General features: G+C 40.7%; 1 protein-coding gene across 5 annotated transcripts in view; it reads right to left on the reverse strand.

Annotated features, from left to right (window-relative positions):
- The window catches only part of RBPJ (recombination signal binding protein for immunoglobulin kappa J region), a 242,390-nt gene that overhangs the window by 120,898 nt on the left and 105,651 nt on the right, over positions 1–15,841 (reverse strand). For 2 of the 5 annotated variants that reach the window (XM_020992301.2, XM_020992288.2), the window contains exon 1: positions 2,676–2,705. The exons of 1 other annotated variant lie outside the window; for it this stretch is intronic. Coding sequence is in view for 1 of the 4 variants with exons in the window: in XM_020992283.2 (XP_020847942.1) it covers positions 2,676–2,695 (20 nt within the window). In the remaining 3 variants the exon portion in view is untranslated. Of the gene's footprint in view, positions 1–2,675; positions 2,777–15,841 lie in introns of those variants that run through there. 2 more of the 5 variants (XM_020992292.2, XM_020992283.2) reach the window with 2 other exon arrangements.

The raw sequence follows: 15,841 nt of genomic DNA on the forward strand, positions 1-15,841 counted from the left end.
CATTACTGAAAATATCCTAAATTTATATATATTATCACAAATATGAGTATTTTATTTCTTAATTTTAGGTAGAAAAAAACTGTAAGCTAATCTCTCAATGATTAATTTACAACAGAAGATGAGATCTACATTTTCATTGGGTTATTCATTTTGTTAATGGAACCCAAACTACTTTAAATTCTTATAAAATTCCATGAAATGTATTAAACTGATGAAAAAAAATAATTTCTCCACTAATTAAAAAATGTCACTACAATCATTACAAATAACAGCTAATTTTAAATAAACAATGTCATGTGTTACTCCAGTAATTATACATTCCTGATCCCTTAAAGCTATCAAACTGACATACACAATTTCTACAAATTAGAAAAATTAGAAAATAATAAGCACTAGATTTCCATAATGAAATAGTATTTAATCTATCTTCCAAAACCAGTTAACTAATCCTAGATACAGCAAAACAATCATCAAATCCAGGTCAATGCTCTTAGCTTGGTAATTATGTTGTGCTTACTGATCAATCTACAAATATCTTTATGTTACAACTAGTAGAAGGCATTCCATCTTTCAGCCAATCTTTTAAGAAATATCATAACAGTACAACTTTGAAAACAACCTAAATCCCCAGTATTATAACTAACTGATTAACTGGAGTAAAAAATCTTGCTGTTTAAAGTAACTTTGTGATAATTACACACTGCCATTCGATTAACCTACAAGTTTTCTTCAGAACCTGAAATTCGTGTACACTGAGTACTTGCCTTTCTCACCAGAGTCAAAGCTGCAGAGGTTTTGGTTTAGACAGTACCTGGCAGCAAATGTACATGATTTTCAGTTATTTAAAGTTTAAGCAAGAAAAAACTGCACAAACCTATTATGTCAATTCCCCATCATTATTTCCCTTTTTCCCTTAAAATATACAGCTGATAAGTCCAGCAAATGTAAAAATGTCACCCTGAAACTCCCAACGTTTACATTCAAGAACCTCTCCAATCCCAGTAACACAAAGACTGAATATCCAATGGCGAAGATCTGAAGCTACTCAGGCACCAACAGAAAAATATCTTGCTTCTCTGTCTCCAGATCTCCCATAATATCCACCCACCCACCCCAGGTAACCGGGGGGTTAAGGGGGGGGAGAGGAGGAGAGAGAGAGAGAGAGAGAGAGAGAGAGAGAGAGAGAGAGAGAGAGAGAGAGAGAGAGAGAGAGAGAGAGAGAGAGAGAGAGAGAGAGACAGAGAGAGAGAGAGAGAGAGAGAGAGAGAGAGAGAGACAGAGAGAGAGAGAGAGACAGAGAGAGACAGAGAGAGAGAGGGAGAGAGGGAGGGAGGGAGAGAGGGAGAGAGGGAGAGAGAGAGAGAGAGAGAGAGAGAGAGAGAGAAGAGAGAGAGAGAGAGAGAGAGGAGAGAGAGAGAGAGAGAGATGCAAACATGCAAACAGCTGCCCATGTCCTGCTGGCAGAAACCCAGAGAGGAAAGCAGGGACAATAATCACCAAGACCAGACTCTTAACACCCCCACTACCCCGGCCACTATTTCCAAGCAAAACAACCACCTAGCCCGAGGAGACAGAGTACTAGGATCGGAGACAATGTAATCCCGGGAGAAGGGAGTGTGGAGGGAAGAAGGTACTAGAGAGGAAACTCAAATGTCTCTGTGGCATCCTCCAGAGACCGAGAAACACAACATCAAACCGTGGGGGGTCTCCACATATAAGCACTAGATGAAGTCCCTGGGGCTGAAACGGAAGAGACAAGCTCCCCGGACAGTGGTGGGTAAATCAAACGGTGGAAGAGAAAAGAGGGAGGAGGGAAACACAGACAGAGAGAGTAAATCACTCGATAGGGAGACAAAGCCCCGGGGGTAGAGAAGAAGTCATCCGGAGATCGGGACAAATGGAAAGCTTAGCAGGCAGGGAGGAGAAGACAGACAAAGGTACGGTACCAAGGCAGGGGCTACGGTGGAGGGGTAGGAGAGGGCAGCACAAAGGGACCAGGGGGGCGTGAAGAAGCGGCATCAGGGGAGGCAGGGACGCGGGGCGCCACGGGTCAGACAAAGCGCTCGAGGCGGCGAGACAAAGAGCCGGGGATGGGGAGAGATGGAGGAAATCAGGGTTAGACAAAGCGCCCGGGACCCGGAGCGCAAGAGCAGAGGCGGCAGAGGGCGGCCGGGCCAGGAGACAAAGCTGCGCGGGGACGGCTTCCGAGCCTCCCGCGAAGGGGACGACCCCACGCCCCACGCGTGCACACACATTCACCCCCCCACGCCCGGCCCCGGAGTGCACGAAAGGGGGACAGCTCGGGCCAAGGGGGGGCCTCTGTGGTCCAGCAGCCCTGGCAAGGGGCAGGTGTCGGTCGGCTTGCGCCCACATTCACACTGGCTCCCACGCACACGCGCGCGCGCGCGCGCGCACACAACACACACACACACACACACACACACACACACACACACACACACACACACACGGGAGCTGGAGCAACAGTCCTGGGGAAGAGCGCAGCCCCGCACGCACACACGCACACGGACACAGACACGCACCGGGGGCTCCGCTCCGCACGAAGGACGCCGCCCCGGCCCCGAGCCCCAGCCCCCGCCGCCCCTCAGCAAGTCGGGAGCTGCGGGCAACTTTGCCTCTCCCCCACCCCCCCAGCTCTGAGTCCCCAGACTTACCCTGTCACAACAGGCGCCATCTTCCACAAACTCTCGCCAAAACTCTAACCCTCGCGAGATCCCCGCCGCGGCCGCCGCCGCCTCCCCTCCCTCTCCTCGCTTTTCTCTCCACCCCCTCTCTCGGTGGCTGTTCCCCCCCTTCCCGTTCCATCGGCAGAGGAGAGCGAGTTCCCCCCCTACCCCCCGCCTCCCAGTGGAGCGCCGCCCTCGTAGTAGGAGATCCCGCGGCTCACGCTGGAAACCCACCCCGGCGGCGACAGAGCATGCGCACGCGGGTCCGCCGCTGGAGCTCCCTCTGCGTAGCGACCGTGGGGAAAGCCAGCTTGGGTTTTCCGGGGGTGGTGGTTGTTGATGTTTTAAAAACTCCCAGAGAGATAAGCATGGGGACTGGGAAGACTTTAGGGGATTAAAACTGGAAGGGGAATGGCAGGGTTTTAGGGTCAGAAGGAGGGGGCCTTAGAGAAAGGTAGGAAAGGACTTGGGAAAAGTCAACAGCAGATGGGAATTTTCCCTGTGAACTCCGCAATTCATCCTGTAATCCTTCCCTTTTAGTAACTCGGGATTCCCGAGTCTGAACTATGCAAGGAACCGAGTCACTAAACAAGCCTTTCTATTGCTTATTCAACTTCATCATTATTCATTGAGCAACCCCTGTTGCCCTGGGTTTTCGGAATGTTAAGAAAGATTTCTAGGTTCCCAGATAGGTTATCTTCTAAAGGAACCTTACATTTTAACTTTTTAAAAAATTGATTGACTTCTTATTCTGTCTGCAGGGTGTCCCATGAAGAAATCCCCAACTTTTCCCCTAGGGCATCCAACTTTTTTTTTCTTTTTTGATAAATGAAATTCTAGCCAATGCTCCTTGGGAGGAAACTCCCCATTTTCGCGCCCTGTTGTTTCCATGGGAAATTGCAAAGTTTGCAGAGAGAGCTGACTTCTGCTTGTGTTTCTTTATGACCCAGTTGTAGAAAACCAGTCTTGCGTGTGTTTAGTTATCCAGGAGGGATTACATAGAAGGAACTATTTATTCCCTTGTGTGAAGGCGGCCCAGGTATTTCAGCTGTTCGGGGTCCCAAAGTTCTCCAGTGGTTAAATTTGCCACAAGTGTCCTCTCCAAACTCCTTTTTATAATCTTAATTCCGTGGTTATATATGTATATATATATATATATATATATATATATATATATTATATATATATATATATATATATATATATATATATATATATATATTTAAAATGCTCTTGTCACCATACAGGATACTCCAAAAGTCTTAGTGCGGTTTTAAGCCATCCAAGCTTTAATAATAGCTTAAAACCGCACTAAGACTTTATTATTAAAGCTATTTAGACTTTAATAAAAACTTAAAACCACACTGGGATGTTTGGGACACCCTGTGTAGTGACAGTAATGGGTTGGTATTAAATGATAGCTAAGAAACCTGATCCCTTAGAACTGGAGTGTGAAACCTACATGCAGAAACCATATTATTTTATTGTATGCCCAACCTGCATGAGCCCATTTGCAACTCTGTCTCTAGGGATTTAATGCCAAGCCTAGAAAATATTGTACTCCTTTCCCCATGTGTTCCATTCAAATCCGGAAAACTGGACTTCTCCCACTGAAACCTAAAGAAAGCTCAGGAGGACCAACAGAGCATGTGCGGGCGGTCTTTTGCGCATGCTCGTCCGCTAAAGACGATTTACTAAATGCAGGCGGCCTAGTCTCTCACATCACCTTTTCAGCTACCACCCCCACCCCCCGCCGCCTTCCTCCCCCCGCCCCAGCCCCTTCAGACACAACACGGCCGTGGGAACTTTCCCAAATCTCGCGAGAGCTGCTCTCGGGCTTCTGCGGCCACCGCCGCCAATCTCGCGAGGCTGAGCCGGGACAGGTCTCTAGCCCTACTACCCCGGCCCCCCCTTTTCCGGGCGCTGTTAGAGCTCTCGGGTTCTGAATGGAGCGCTGCCCCGCGGGGTTCTAGGGGGCGGGGGGGAAGACTGTGGCGGTCAGCGGATAAGATAGTGGCTGAACGGGGAAAAGAATTAGAGGGGTAAAGACAGGCGTGAGCCCACTCCCACATGCCTGTCTTCCCTCAGCCCCCCACACCCCTCCCTCCGCCGACCTTGACCTACATCTTCCCTGAGTGGGAAGACCCTGGGAGCAGCGGGAGAGTCCTCCCGGAAGGGAGAAAGCCGCCCCTCTGGGCCCAGGGTAAGAAAGAGGTCACCGAGGAGTTGGGCCAAAGCGCCAAGCAGCCTCGGGGGAGGTTTCGGGTCTCGGGGCCTCCCTGGTACTTTCCCCTAGGTGCCAGACGAGGCCCCCGCCTCCGGGAGCTTGCAGACCGGCCGCTTCGTTACAGCTTTGAGTCATTCCTCCCTGAGTCACCCACTCTGGTGACTGCTTATTTAACTTACTATCACACAAGTTCAGAGTCCCCGTGTTACTTTCTAAGATTAACTTTTTTCCCCACCTGTGCCACCCACAAAGACGGAACTGAAGAGGATGCTCCTGTCATTTGTTCCCCCACCAGGACTTGAAGCCAGGGTTCTTAACCTTCCGAGAGTCATGAATCCCTCTCTTTGTCTGGGGAAGTCTATGGAGCGCTTCTCATCATGTTTTCCAATTCATAAAATACCCCAGAGTACAAAGGAAACCAATTAAAATATCTGTATGGAGATAGATCAATAGATCCAACGCTTAACACAGCTGACAAAGGAAACCAATGATACTGAAATATCTCTCTATTTATAGAGATACATAGATTCAGCACTTAACAGTGCCTGGCACATAGAGCTTAATGTTTATTAAATTAGATATAAAAAGGGCTGGGCTCCCCAGGTTAAGAACTCTTTTCTTAAGGTACCCTAAAGTGACCCTAATTGCTTCCCTCTACTCTTTTCCCAGGCTGAACTTTTCTCCATCGTCCTTATTCTTTTGGGGGGGGGGGCGATAGGCAGTGGGGTTAAGTGACTTGCCCAGGGTCACACAGCTAGTAAGTTTTTATGTGTCTGAGGGCAGATTTGAACTCAGGTCCTCCTGAATCCAGGGCTGGTGCTCTATCCACCCTCCTCCCTATTCTTTTAAACATCCTTATACACCAGTTTCAATCCCTGCTCCCACCCCACACCCCCACACCCCCCACACCCCCCACCAAACCCGTTGCAGACAACGCTCTGGAGGTTTTAACCTTTTCAATTCTGAAACTTCAGCCCTCTGATATGAATGATGACTACTCTCAGAAAGACTCCCCAGCCATTCTTTCCAGCAATTTTCTCCACAGCTTTATCAAACTCCTTACTACCAAGGTGGTTTATAACCTGCCTTGACCTAGGAGGCAGCCTTTCCCTCTCCCTTTCTGGAACTATGATCATATCAGCTCTCCCACAGTTGTTGCATGGGATATGTCACTCTACTCCCCTATGGCCCACACACATCCCTGTAACTTTCAGGTCCATCGTGCCCCTCCCTGAACAGCACAGCCCTGTATATATTTAGCACTTGTTAGAGTACCTAGCATATAGTAAGCACTTAATTAATGCTTGGTAATTGATTATTGCCTCCCCTCCTAAAATGTTAGCTTTTTAAAGGCTGACTGATTTTTCTTTTGTATTTTTATCCCCATTAAGTAAGCTCTTAATAAATACTTTTTCATTCATTCAATCTTTTTTAACTCTAACTCAAGTATGAATTCTCATTTTTGTCTCGCTTTCCTTTTTTTCTCCCAATTTGTTAAAAATCATACCATTTTTTGCTTTATTTTTAGTCACTCACAACTGGCTATTGTTCCTTCCTTTTTCCAGTTACAATTTGGTCATTGAAGTTTCTTTTCTAACTTCATCAAATGTACTCATTTCATAGCTGTGGTAAATTTGGCAATAATGATTGACATTTCTGTAGTGCCTTAAAGTTCACAAAGTGCATTTCTCAAAACAACTCTGAAATATGCAGTATAAGTGTTATTAACTTCATTTGACTTATGGGGAACTAGATTAAGTAACCTGCTTACAGTCATACAACCTAGAATCAGCCAGGATTCAAATACAAGTTTCCTAATTCCAAGTCCATGGTTCTACTACATGTAGCTACTATGCTTCTTAGGAATTTAGGTTAGCATCTGTCCAATTTTTGCTTTCATTGCAGGCACGTACTATTCTAATTAAGTTGTAAATTGATGACTGGGTAATCAATAAATTTTAATTTTCTTTTTTTTTTAGTTTTGGTTCTGTTGAATGTTATGCTTTTTACTGACTAGGAAATTGTAATACACACAGTGGGAAGAAGTAAAAGTACATGTGTATAGCGGAATAATTTTTAGTTGGAATAGAAGAATATTAATATCTTATTTTTCTCTGTTTCTACTATCTGAGCTCACGCTTTCAGGCCTTCTTATCTAATATTTCCCTAAAAGATTTCTCTACCTATATATAACTCTTTCCTCTCTCATCCTACACAGCATTGCTAGTCTAGTTTGTTTTGGTGCCCAGACATGATTATAATCAGTCTGTTGCTTAAACACCTTCAGTGGCTTTCTATTTACCTGCTGAGTAAAGGTCAGACTTCTTAATCTGAGATTGAAAGCCCTATACTAGGGTGAGGAACCTGCAGCTTTTTGACTGAGACCATGTCTTACAGAACAAATCCTTATAGGGGATTGTTAATTGTTCATTTTACAGAACCAATGCTTATAGGGGATTTGTTCTGTGAAGTTTGGATTCTGTCAAAAGGCCACACTTGAGGGCCTAGAGGGCCACATGTGGCCTTGAGGCCACAGGTTCCCAAGCCTGCCATATACAGTACTTCAGCTTTCCTTTCCATTTTCTCATATCACTCTCTTGTCACATACACCAAACTCCAACCAAACTGGATTCTGAACTGAAAATCTAAGAGTTGGAAGAGACCCGGGAGGACATGTAGTTTAACCCAAACCTGGGTAAGAATCTCATCCAGTATGTTTAGCAAGTGGTTACCTGGTTTTGCTTGAAGACCTGTAGTGGGAGAGAATCCACAGCCTTGTCAGGCTATATACATTCCACTTGTGGATAAATGTTACAAAGTTATTCGTTGGTGGAAACTAAAATTACCTCTTTGCAAATTTCTACCCATTGTCCTAGTTCTGACCTCTGTGGCCAAGCACAGCCAGTCTAATACTTCAAAGTAACATTTCCCTCCCTGCCCCACCAACTTTTTTCTTCTCTAGTATTCATTGGGAAGGGAAGTAAAGTGGCTATCTAGTTGTCTCTAAGTATTTGAAGAGCTGTCACATGGTAGAAGGATTAGACTTGCTCTGCTTAGTCAGAACTATATGTTATGCAGACATCTTAAACTCAACATGTTCAGAACAACTCATTATCCTTCCACCCAAACCCTCACCTCCTCAGAACTTCCCCATTACTGTTGAGGGCACTACAACTTACGCTCACCTAATATATCTATCCTGTTGGTAAATCATTTCTGCCTTTGCAGTAGTTCTCATATCTCCACTCACACAACTGCCACCCTCACACCCTGGACTATTGCACTAGCCTCTGGTTGGTTTCCCTACCACAAGTCAATTCCCACTACAGGCCATTCTCCATTAAACTGCCAAAGTGTTCTTCCTTAAGTGTAAGCTTGACCATATCAGTCTTAAACTCCAGAGCCTCTGTTGCCCCTAGGATTAAATATAAAATCTTCCATTTTGGCTTTTAAAGTGCTTCGTAATCTAGTATTCCCTTCCTTTCCAGTCTTGTTATGCTTTCTTCCCCTCCACATACTCGACAATCCATCCTTCTTGTTATTCTTTACACATGACATTCTATTGCCTGACTCCCTGCTTTTTCATTGGCTGTTTCTCCATGACAGAATCTGGTCTAGCTCTGCCTCCTGTCTTCCAGCTTCCTTCAAGACTCATCTCAACAACAACCTTCTGCCAGTGACCTTTCCTGGTACCCCACATTCCTAGTGTCTTTCCTCTGGGATTACCTCCAATTTACCCTGTATATATCTTGTCTATACATAATTTTTTCATCTTGTCTCATCTGTCAGAATATGAGCTCCTTGAGGACAGGCCTTTTGTATTTCTAGTATTTATCAGCATGCCATATGCATAGTGCCTGTTGATCAAATGACTAAATGCTTTCAAATGAAAAAATCCAGTCCTTGTCTCCCATTGCACTATTTGCATATATATAGTTAAGTATTCATCTAAGAACGTCATATCAACCTATGTTATAGAGTAAAAAAAAATGAAGGAAACAGCCTTTTCTCCTTCAGCTTTCATGTTTTCCCCCTTTTAACATACCACCAGTTTTACATTATAGAATATTAGTATTAGAATACACTTTATAATAATAATAATAATATAGCCCAACCAATTAGATGAAGAAGTAGCAGAAGGAGGAGTGATTAAATGAAGAGGTAGCCTTATTTGTGAACTAAATGAACTAAAAGATTTTGCTGTGTTAACCCTTCATGCCATTCCTTATATTTGTAACATCAACCCTTCATTTAACCAATGTTAATAAAAAAAAAGCCTTTAGAGGACAAAAAAAAAGTGATCTAAATTCCTTAAACTATTTATCCATCAAGGATCTGGGACTTTTTTGGTATGGGAACTCAAAATTTTGATTATATATACTGAAAATGAGTAGTAACCCATTAGTTCAGAGACTAAAAGAAATAAGCAATGGAATTAAGCAGTAGGTCTCAGCAAATCAGAAAAGCAAAAATAACAATAATGTATTCTGCCTCCTTTTAAAAATTTTATTTGGGGCAGCTAGGTGGTGCGGTGGATAGAGCACCAGCCCTGAAGTCAGGAGAACCTGAGTTCAAATCTGACCTCAGACCAAACACTTGATACTTCTTACTAGCTGTGTGACCCTGGGCAAGTCACTTAACCCCAATTGCCTAAAAAAAAAAAAACCCAAAACAAAAATTTTATTGATTTTTTTTTTCCAGAATTGTCTTAGGAGTGGGGGTTTATTACGATTCAGCATGCAACTCTTTGGTACCTACTATATGCTAAGCACTGTGTTAGGCACAGATGTCAAATTTGTTTAGCCTTAAGATTTGTGGGACAGTAAAGGATAGTAGTAAGAGTTGTGGAAAGGTTAAGGTCCTCAAAATAAATGCAGTTAGTGCCAGTGACCATTTGGTGGGGAAAGTATTTACAACTATAGCAATTTTCCATTACTTTGGATAATTTAGCAAATTAGAAGAAAATAATACCCTATCCTGATTCAATTCAGTTCAACAAACATTCATTAAGTACTTATTCAGCATAGAGTACAGTGTGCTAGGAACCTGGAGAGATGCAAAACTTAGACATGGTCGTTTTATAGCATGACCAAAATAATAAACCCAAGGCCAAGCGATATTGTCATTTCAGTAGATAGTTTTAAAAAACTATATGAATCATAAAACTGAAGCCATTGAATACTATGCAATGTATAAAATGCATAAAAATGTTTTGCTTAAACTTATATTTTTGTAGTATATTATATAGTCCAGCATCTAACATTTTGGTGAATATTGATTTTTAACTCAAAGTTAAAGCTTTCTGTACCATTCATCTTTGTACTCTTCAAACCTAATGCCTTGAATGTAGTAGAAACAACAAATATTTGTTGAAATTATTTGAATAAAATTTAAGGATTAGGTTGACCTGTATTACCATAATCTTGGGCATTAATGACTTTTATCAGTTTGTTTGCAAAGAGAACCTAGTAGTTAGATTTCATTCTCTCTACTGTTTTATGTTAATAAACATCTGTAATGTAGATATGACCTTTTTTGCACAACTGCCTCTATATAAAATAAAGATTGAGAGGTCTAAGTTTGAACCAGTCTCTTATGGTATTCATCTAAAATAAATAATTTTTTGAAGTATAAGAGCTAGAGATTTATTGTTATTTTGTGATTAATAAACTGTCATATATATGACACTATGACACTTTCCCACAACTGAATACCACTATTCACCAGTACAGAAATTGGCACTTAACCAGACTGAAGAGCAAGGCAAAAAGAAGAGACATGTGAATATCATTGGTAACTCAACTTACAGTCTTCCTGCCTGTGTAACTGTGCATTATCCCCACTGAGGAAAAGTGTCCAAACATATTAGTGGGGCAATATGGCCTCTACAACCTCTAAAGTAAGTATTTTAAAACGACTGTCTTTAATATACCTCTTTGCTAAAGGCAATTATACTCTTTAAGATGAGTTTAATATCTCAGAACTTTAAATGCTGATTATTGCATGTCATCTTTTAACATAGGCCAGTGTTTATTTTTGACAAGGGAAAGAGATCTGGGCCTTGATGCTATTTTTCTATCTTTATATTTATATCTTTCTCTGGATCTAGGATTTCCCCAGCTAAGGAACTGCCTGGTGTGTGAACTCTTTCCACCATGTATATGGAGGCAGTGTAGATCTACACTTCACCTCTAATTTATAGTGAAGGAGTTGTCTGGGTCATTGAGAGGTAAAATGACTTATCTGTGGACACACAACTATTATGTCTCAGATGCAGGACTTAAACTCATGTGTTCCTCGCTCTAAGATCAACGCCCTTATCTATACCATGATTTTACTCTTTTAATTTTTTTTTTGGATGGGGAGAAGGCAGTTGGGATTAAGTGACTTGTCAAAGATCACACAGCTAGTTAGTGTCAAGTGTCTGAGGTTGGATTTGAACTCAGGTCCTCCTGACTCCAGGGCCGGCGTTGGCTCTTTTAATTATTAAGGCTGACTAAAGGACACATCATATGAGGGACAGATAGTATTACTGAATGTACCATCTGTCAGTACAACTGCCCTAGGAAAAAATGGAAGATTTCACTTTTCTACTTGTTTCAAAATGTAAATCACTGAATAGTCACTGAGTGTTTTCTATGTGGAACACACTGTGTTAAGAATCAGGATTACTATTTTTAATTACCATTTTGTAGTATATGAAGGATGTACAGTTTTAGGCAGTTATGTATCTGTTACCACGATCGGCACTCTGTACAAAGCTGACCAAAACATTTTTAGGTGTTAGGTATGAAGTGTCCCACCAACAAAAAGAAATTTCTCAAGCTCTTCTTAATCATAAACCTGAAATCTAAGGCCTTTGGAAAGATTTGTGGATTTGTGCATGCTTCATCGTTTTTTATTCAAGCTTTCCAAACACTTTGGCCCAAAATACTTCCCTCAGAATTGCTGTTGACTTCAGTGAGAGTTATAAACTATCATCAGAGGAAAGAACTCGGCTTCTTTTTTCACCAGTTCTCAAGTTCTTCAGAACTATTCTTATGAAATGCAAACCTGATTTTCATCGTACAGTTTTACCTAAGTACATGATATTTTCCTTTACCAGAAGGTAGTAAACATTTGTTTTTAACCAGTATAGTTATATTTATACTTTCATAGTACTTTCCAGGTTTCCAAAATAGACAGTAAAGTATAGACTCGCAGAAAAGGGAAAATACTTTTTGAAAAGAAAATAAAGCTTCCTGTAAGATAACTTCTGAAATACAGTATATGACACAGTATATTTCTTTGGACAATATATTTGTTACTGATAAAGTTGTATATAACAGTAATATAAATGAATAATTTAAAGTTATAGGAAGTCCCATTATTTTAAAGAATCTCATGGGTATGATTTCTAAAATGAACAAGTCACCTAAAAAGAAAGTACCCCACAATTTAATCAGTTTTATGAATTCAGATTTTAGCACAAAATAATTTTTAAACTTTTACTTTAGAGGAGTTCTTAAAAATTCAAAACAACTGGATCATCATCAACATAGCTTATTTTCTTAAATAAAATTTTTTTTGTTTTTTTTTGGGGGGGGGGTTTAGGCAATTGGGGTTAAATGACTTGCCCAGGGTCACACAGCTAGTAAGTGTCAAGTGTTTGGTCTGAGGTCAGATTTGAACTTGGGTACTCCTGACTTCAGGGCCGGTGCTCTGTCCACTGTGCCACCTAGCTGCCCCTCTTAAATTAAATTCTTTTTAAAAAAATTCTAAAAATAAAGTATTTGACTCAACATAAAATTTATCTTCAAAACTTTATGTAAAAATCGAAGGGATAGGTTATATCATATAACATTACTTCCTCAGCTTATTTTCCTCCATTAAATTCAATCAGATAAGATTTCTGATAAGGGATTATATAGTAATTAAAATGAAATTTAGTAATATCCTTTTCAGACGTGTCACCAGAAACTTCATAATGATTAGTCATTTTCTCCAAACTATAACTTAAAATTACATTACATTGATAGACTCAAGAAGTATTTGGTTGAGGGGAGAAAATAAAATATACTATTCTATTCATATTTACACTAAACAAGTGTCAGCGGAAGAAGTGGCATGACAAATCTTTAGTTAGTACCTCTAATTTAAAGTTTTGTGTACTAGTAATAACCCTCCTTTCCTGAAAATCACCATGGATTAAGAACATCCATTTCAACCTGCCCCTGTTGGGGCAGGGGAGGTTATTGAAGCTTAATGATTATACAGACAGATTCATACTGGTGTTTATCAAGAGAAGACAATGAGTCTTGGAACATATCTCTATGCCACCCAGGTGGTTTGTAAGGCTGGGTAGAAAAGCGGGGGGAAAAGAAGTGATGCTTCTGGAGAAACCGTAGATTTAGAAATGAGGGAAGATCTATCTATAAAGCAGAAAGAAGAAAGCTGTTCCTCCTCCTCTAGCTTTGTCCTGCTGGGACCAGGAATTCTTCCTAGTTCTAGTGATAGCTCCTTCAGAATGTGGCTAGGGTTCAAAATTAACTTAGATATGTGTTTGTGTGTTCTTGTATTCTTAACAAGATTACTAGTGTGAATGCCTCTCAAAGTGGTAAAGTTCTATTTAGTTGTTTTCATGTTTGAGAAGTTGCAATTCCAAACGTCCTTCAAGCTAACACTTGATAATTGTCTGCAGACAGTGGCTGTTTCTAGTTTTTAAGTGAGAAGTCTTCCTAGTAATTGGCATCATTTCAGAAATACTTTCTTTTTCAGAGCTTAAAGTTATGAAATTACAGAACAGAATAGAACTTAAAAGATCTATAATAACCATGGTGCCTCTGTTGAATTCATATTCCTGGTCTAGACATACTGTCAGTTTCATTCAGTATTGTTGTTTCTTATAATGTAAAAAATTGAGCCCCTCTTCCTTCTTTCAGTTCCGTTTAAAGGTTGTGTATCAGTCATGGATTTGATGCCTCTGTCTCATATCACAAATTGAGTATCAGACATTTCAAAGTCCCATAGGCATCTCAACCCAATATGTACAAAATTGAATTCATCATACCACTCCACCACTATCCCCAAAAAACTACCCTTCTTCCAAAATACCCTATTTATGTCAAAGAACACTACCATCCCCTCAGCTGTCAAGGTTCACAACCTCGGTGTTATCCTCCATTCCTCACTCTCACTCACCGCACATATCTAATCAGTTGACAAATCTTATTTCTACCTGTCCAACACCTCTACCATCTAACCCCTTTTCCCCCACTCACACAGCCCTAAGTGATGAGGCCCATAGTTATAAGGACCTAAAGTAGGTCCTTATCACCCCTCTCCTGGACTATGTCAATAAACTTCTAATTGGTCTCCTGCCTCAAATCATCCTCACTCCAATCTATCCCCTACAAAGCTGCCAGAATGATTTTCCTAGAGCTCAGATCTGAGCATATCTCCTCTCCCTATTCAATAAACTTCAATGACTCCCTATCATCCCTCGGATCAAATAGAAACTCTTCTGTTAATCATTTAAAGCTTTTCACAACCTAGTCCCTTCCCACTTTTTCAAATCTTTTTATATATTATTCCTCTCCTCATATTCCAACTATGTTGGCCTACTTGCTATTCCTCATACCCTCCTCATTCCATCTCTTACCTCTGTGCCTTTACACTGACGTTCCCCCAATCATAGATTTTTCTCCAGTTCTTAGAACTTCTGGTTTCCTTCATAACTCAGCTCAAGCACCATCTTCTTCAAGAGGCCTTTCCCAGTTCACTCAGTTGCTAATATAAGCTTTTGAGCAAGAGCTGTTTTTCATTTTTTTATATACCCGTAATTCTTTCTTAGCACAGTGTCTGGCTCATGGTAGGCACTTAGCAAGTGTGGATTGACTGGTTTTCATTTATTTTTTTTCTTCATTCTGGAGTCTCTTTCTATTCTGTTATACTATTCACTCAACTTAAAGTCAACACATTTATAATATGTCAAACAACTTGCTGAAATTCACTTTTCCCTACATTTGCTGAAGTCAGATTTTCAAGTAATAAACCTGAGGCTGACTACCTTGTTATCTAAAATTTATATTTTAAGTAAATTATTAAAGTGTATGTAAATGAATGAGAAGCAGTGACCTGAAATTTTGACCAGAGCCTCCCTGTGGCAAAGCTTAAGCAGGCCAAGTTAAGTGGTAGTAGGAAGTAGGAGTGGAATTCTATTAGTCATTAACAAAACATTTGAGTGAGGGCTTTGTGTTTTACACATGTGTCCTTTGGAAGGGGTAGTATTTTCCCAATTGGATCCTGTATAAGTCAGATTCACCACATAAATTTCTTAATGTTTCACTTCAATTTGTCTGTTAAATCACAGCAATAGCTTTGATGTAAATTAACCCATGACAGTCAATATGCAGAAATAATAATCTGTTAGTAATGGCAGCCAGCACTAAATTCATTTTAGAGCAATTTGTTTCCTGGAAAGCAACGTAGAGATATATTGTGAAAGCAAATAATGTAAATCCTGTTTGAGAAACATAGGCATTGTAGTTTATGAACACAAAATCTTACTTCTCTGTTCACCATCAATGAAATGATTTATTTCCTAGTGAATCAAAGTTAAAAAAAAATCCCCAAATGCAAAATTAGTTAATAAGGTTTTTTTTAAAGAATAAATAGGATATTTAAAAAAGAAAATGAAAATTCAAGGAGGTAGGGCAATCTCCCTAGAGTCTGTAATTTATGTAGGGAAAAAATACTAGACACCAAGAATGGCTGCATAGATGAAAAACAGTTGTCACTGTTTAAATGGTTGTGAAATTTAGGGCAAATCCTTTTAATGAAGAGATATTTCAAAACTGTTGTTTATGTTTGCCATGTTCACAAATTTAATGGAGATTTAAAAAATGACCACAGTAAAAAAAAACAAGAGCTATGATGTAAGAGGCTC

This window comes from Phascolarctos cinereus, unplaced genomic scaffold, assembly GCF_003287225.1.
Source record: "Phascolarctos cinereus isolate Bilbo 61053 unplaced genomic scaffold, phaCin_HiC Scaffold_9;HRSCAF=440, whole genome shotgun sequence".
Taxonomy (NCBI): domain Eukaryota; kingdom Metazoa; phylum Chordata; class Mammalia; order Diprotodontia; family Phascolarctidae; genus Phascolarctos; species Phascolarctos cinereus.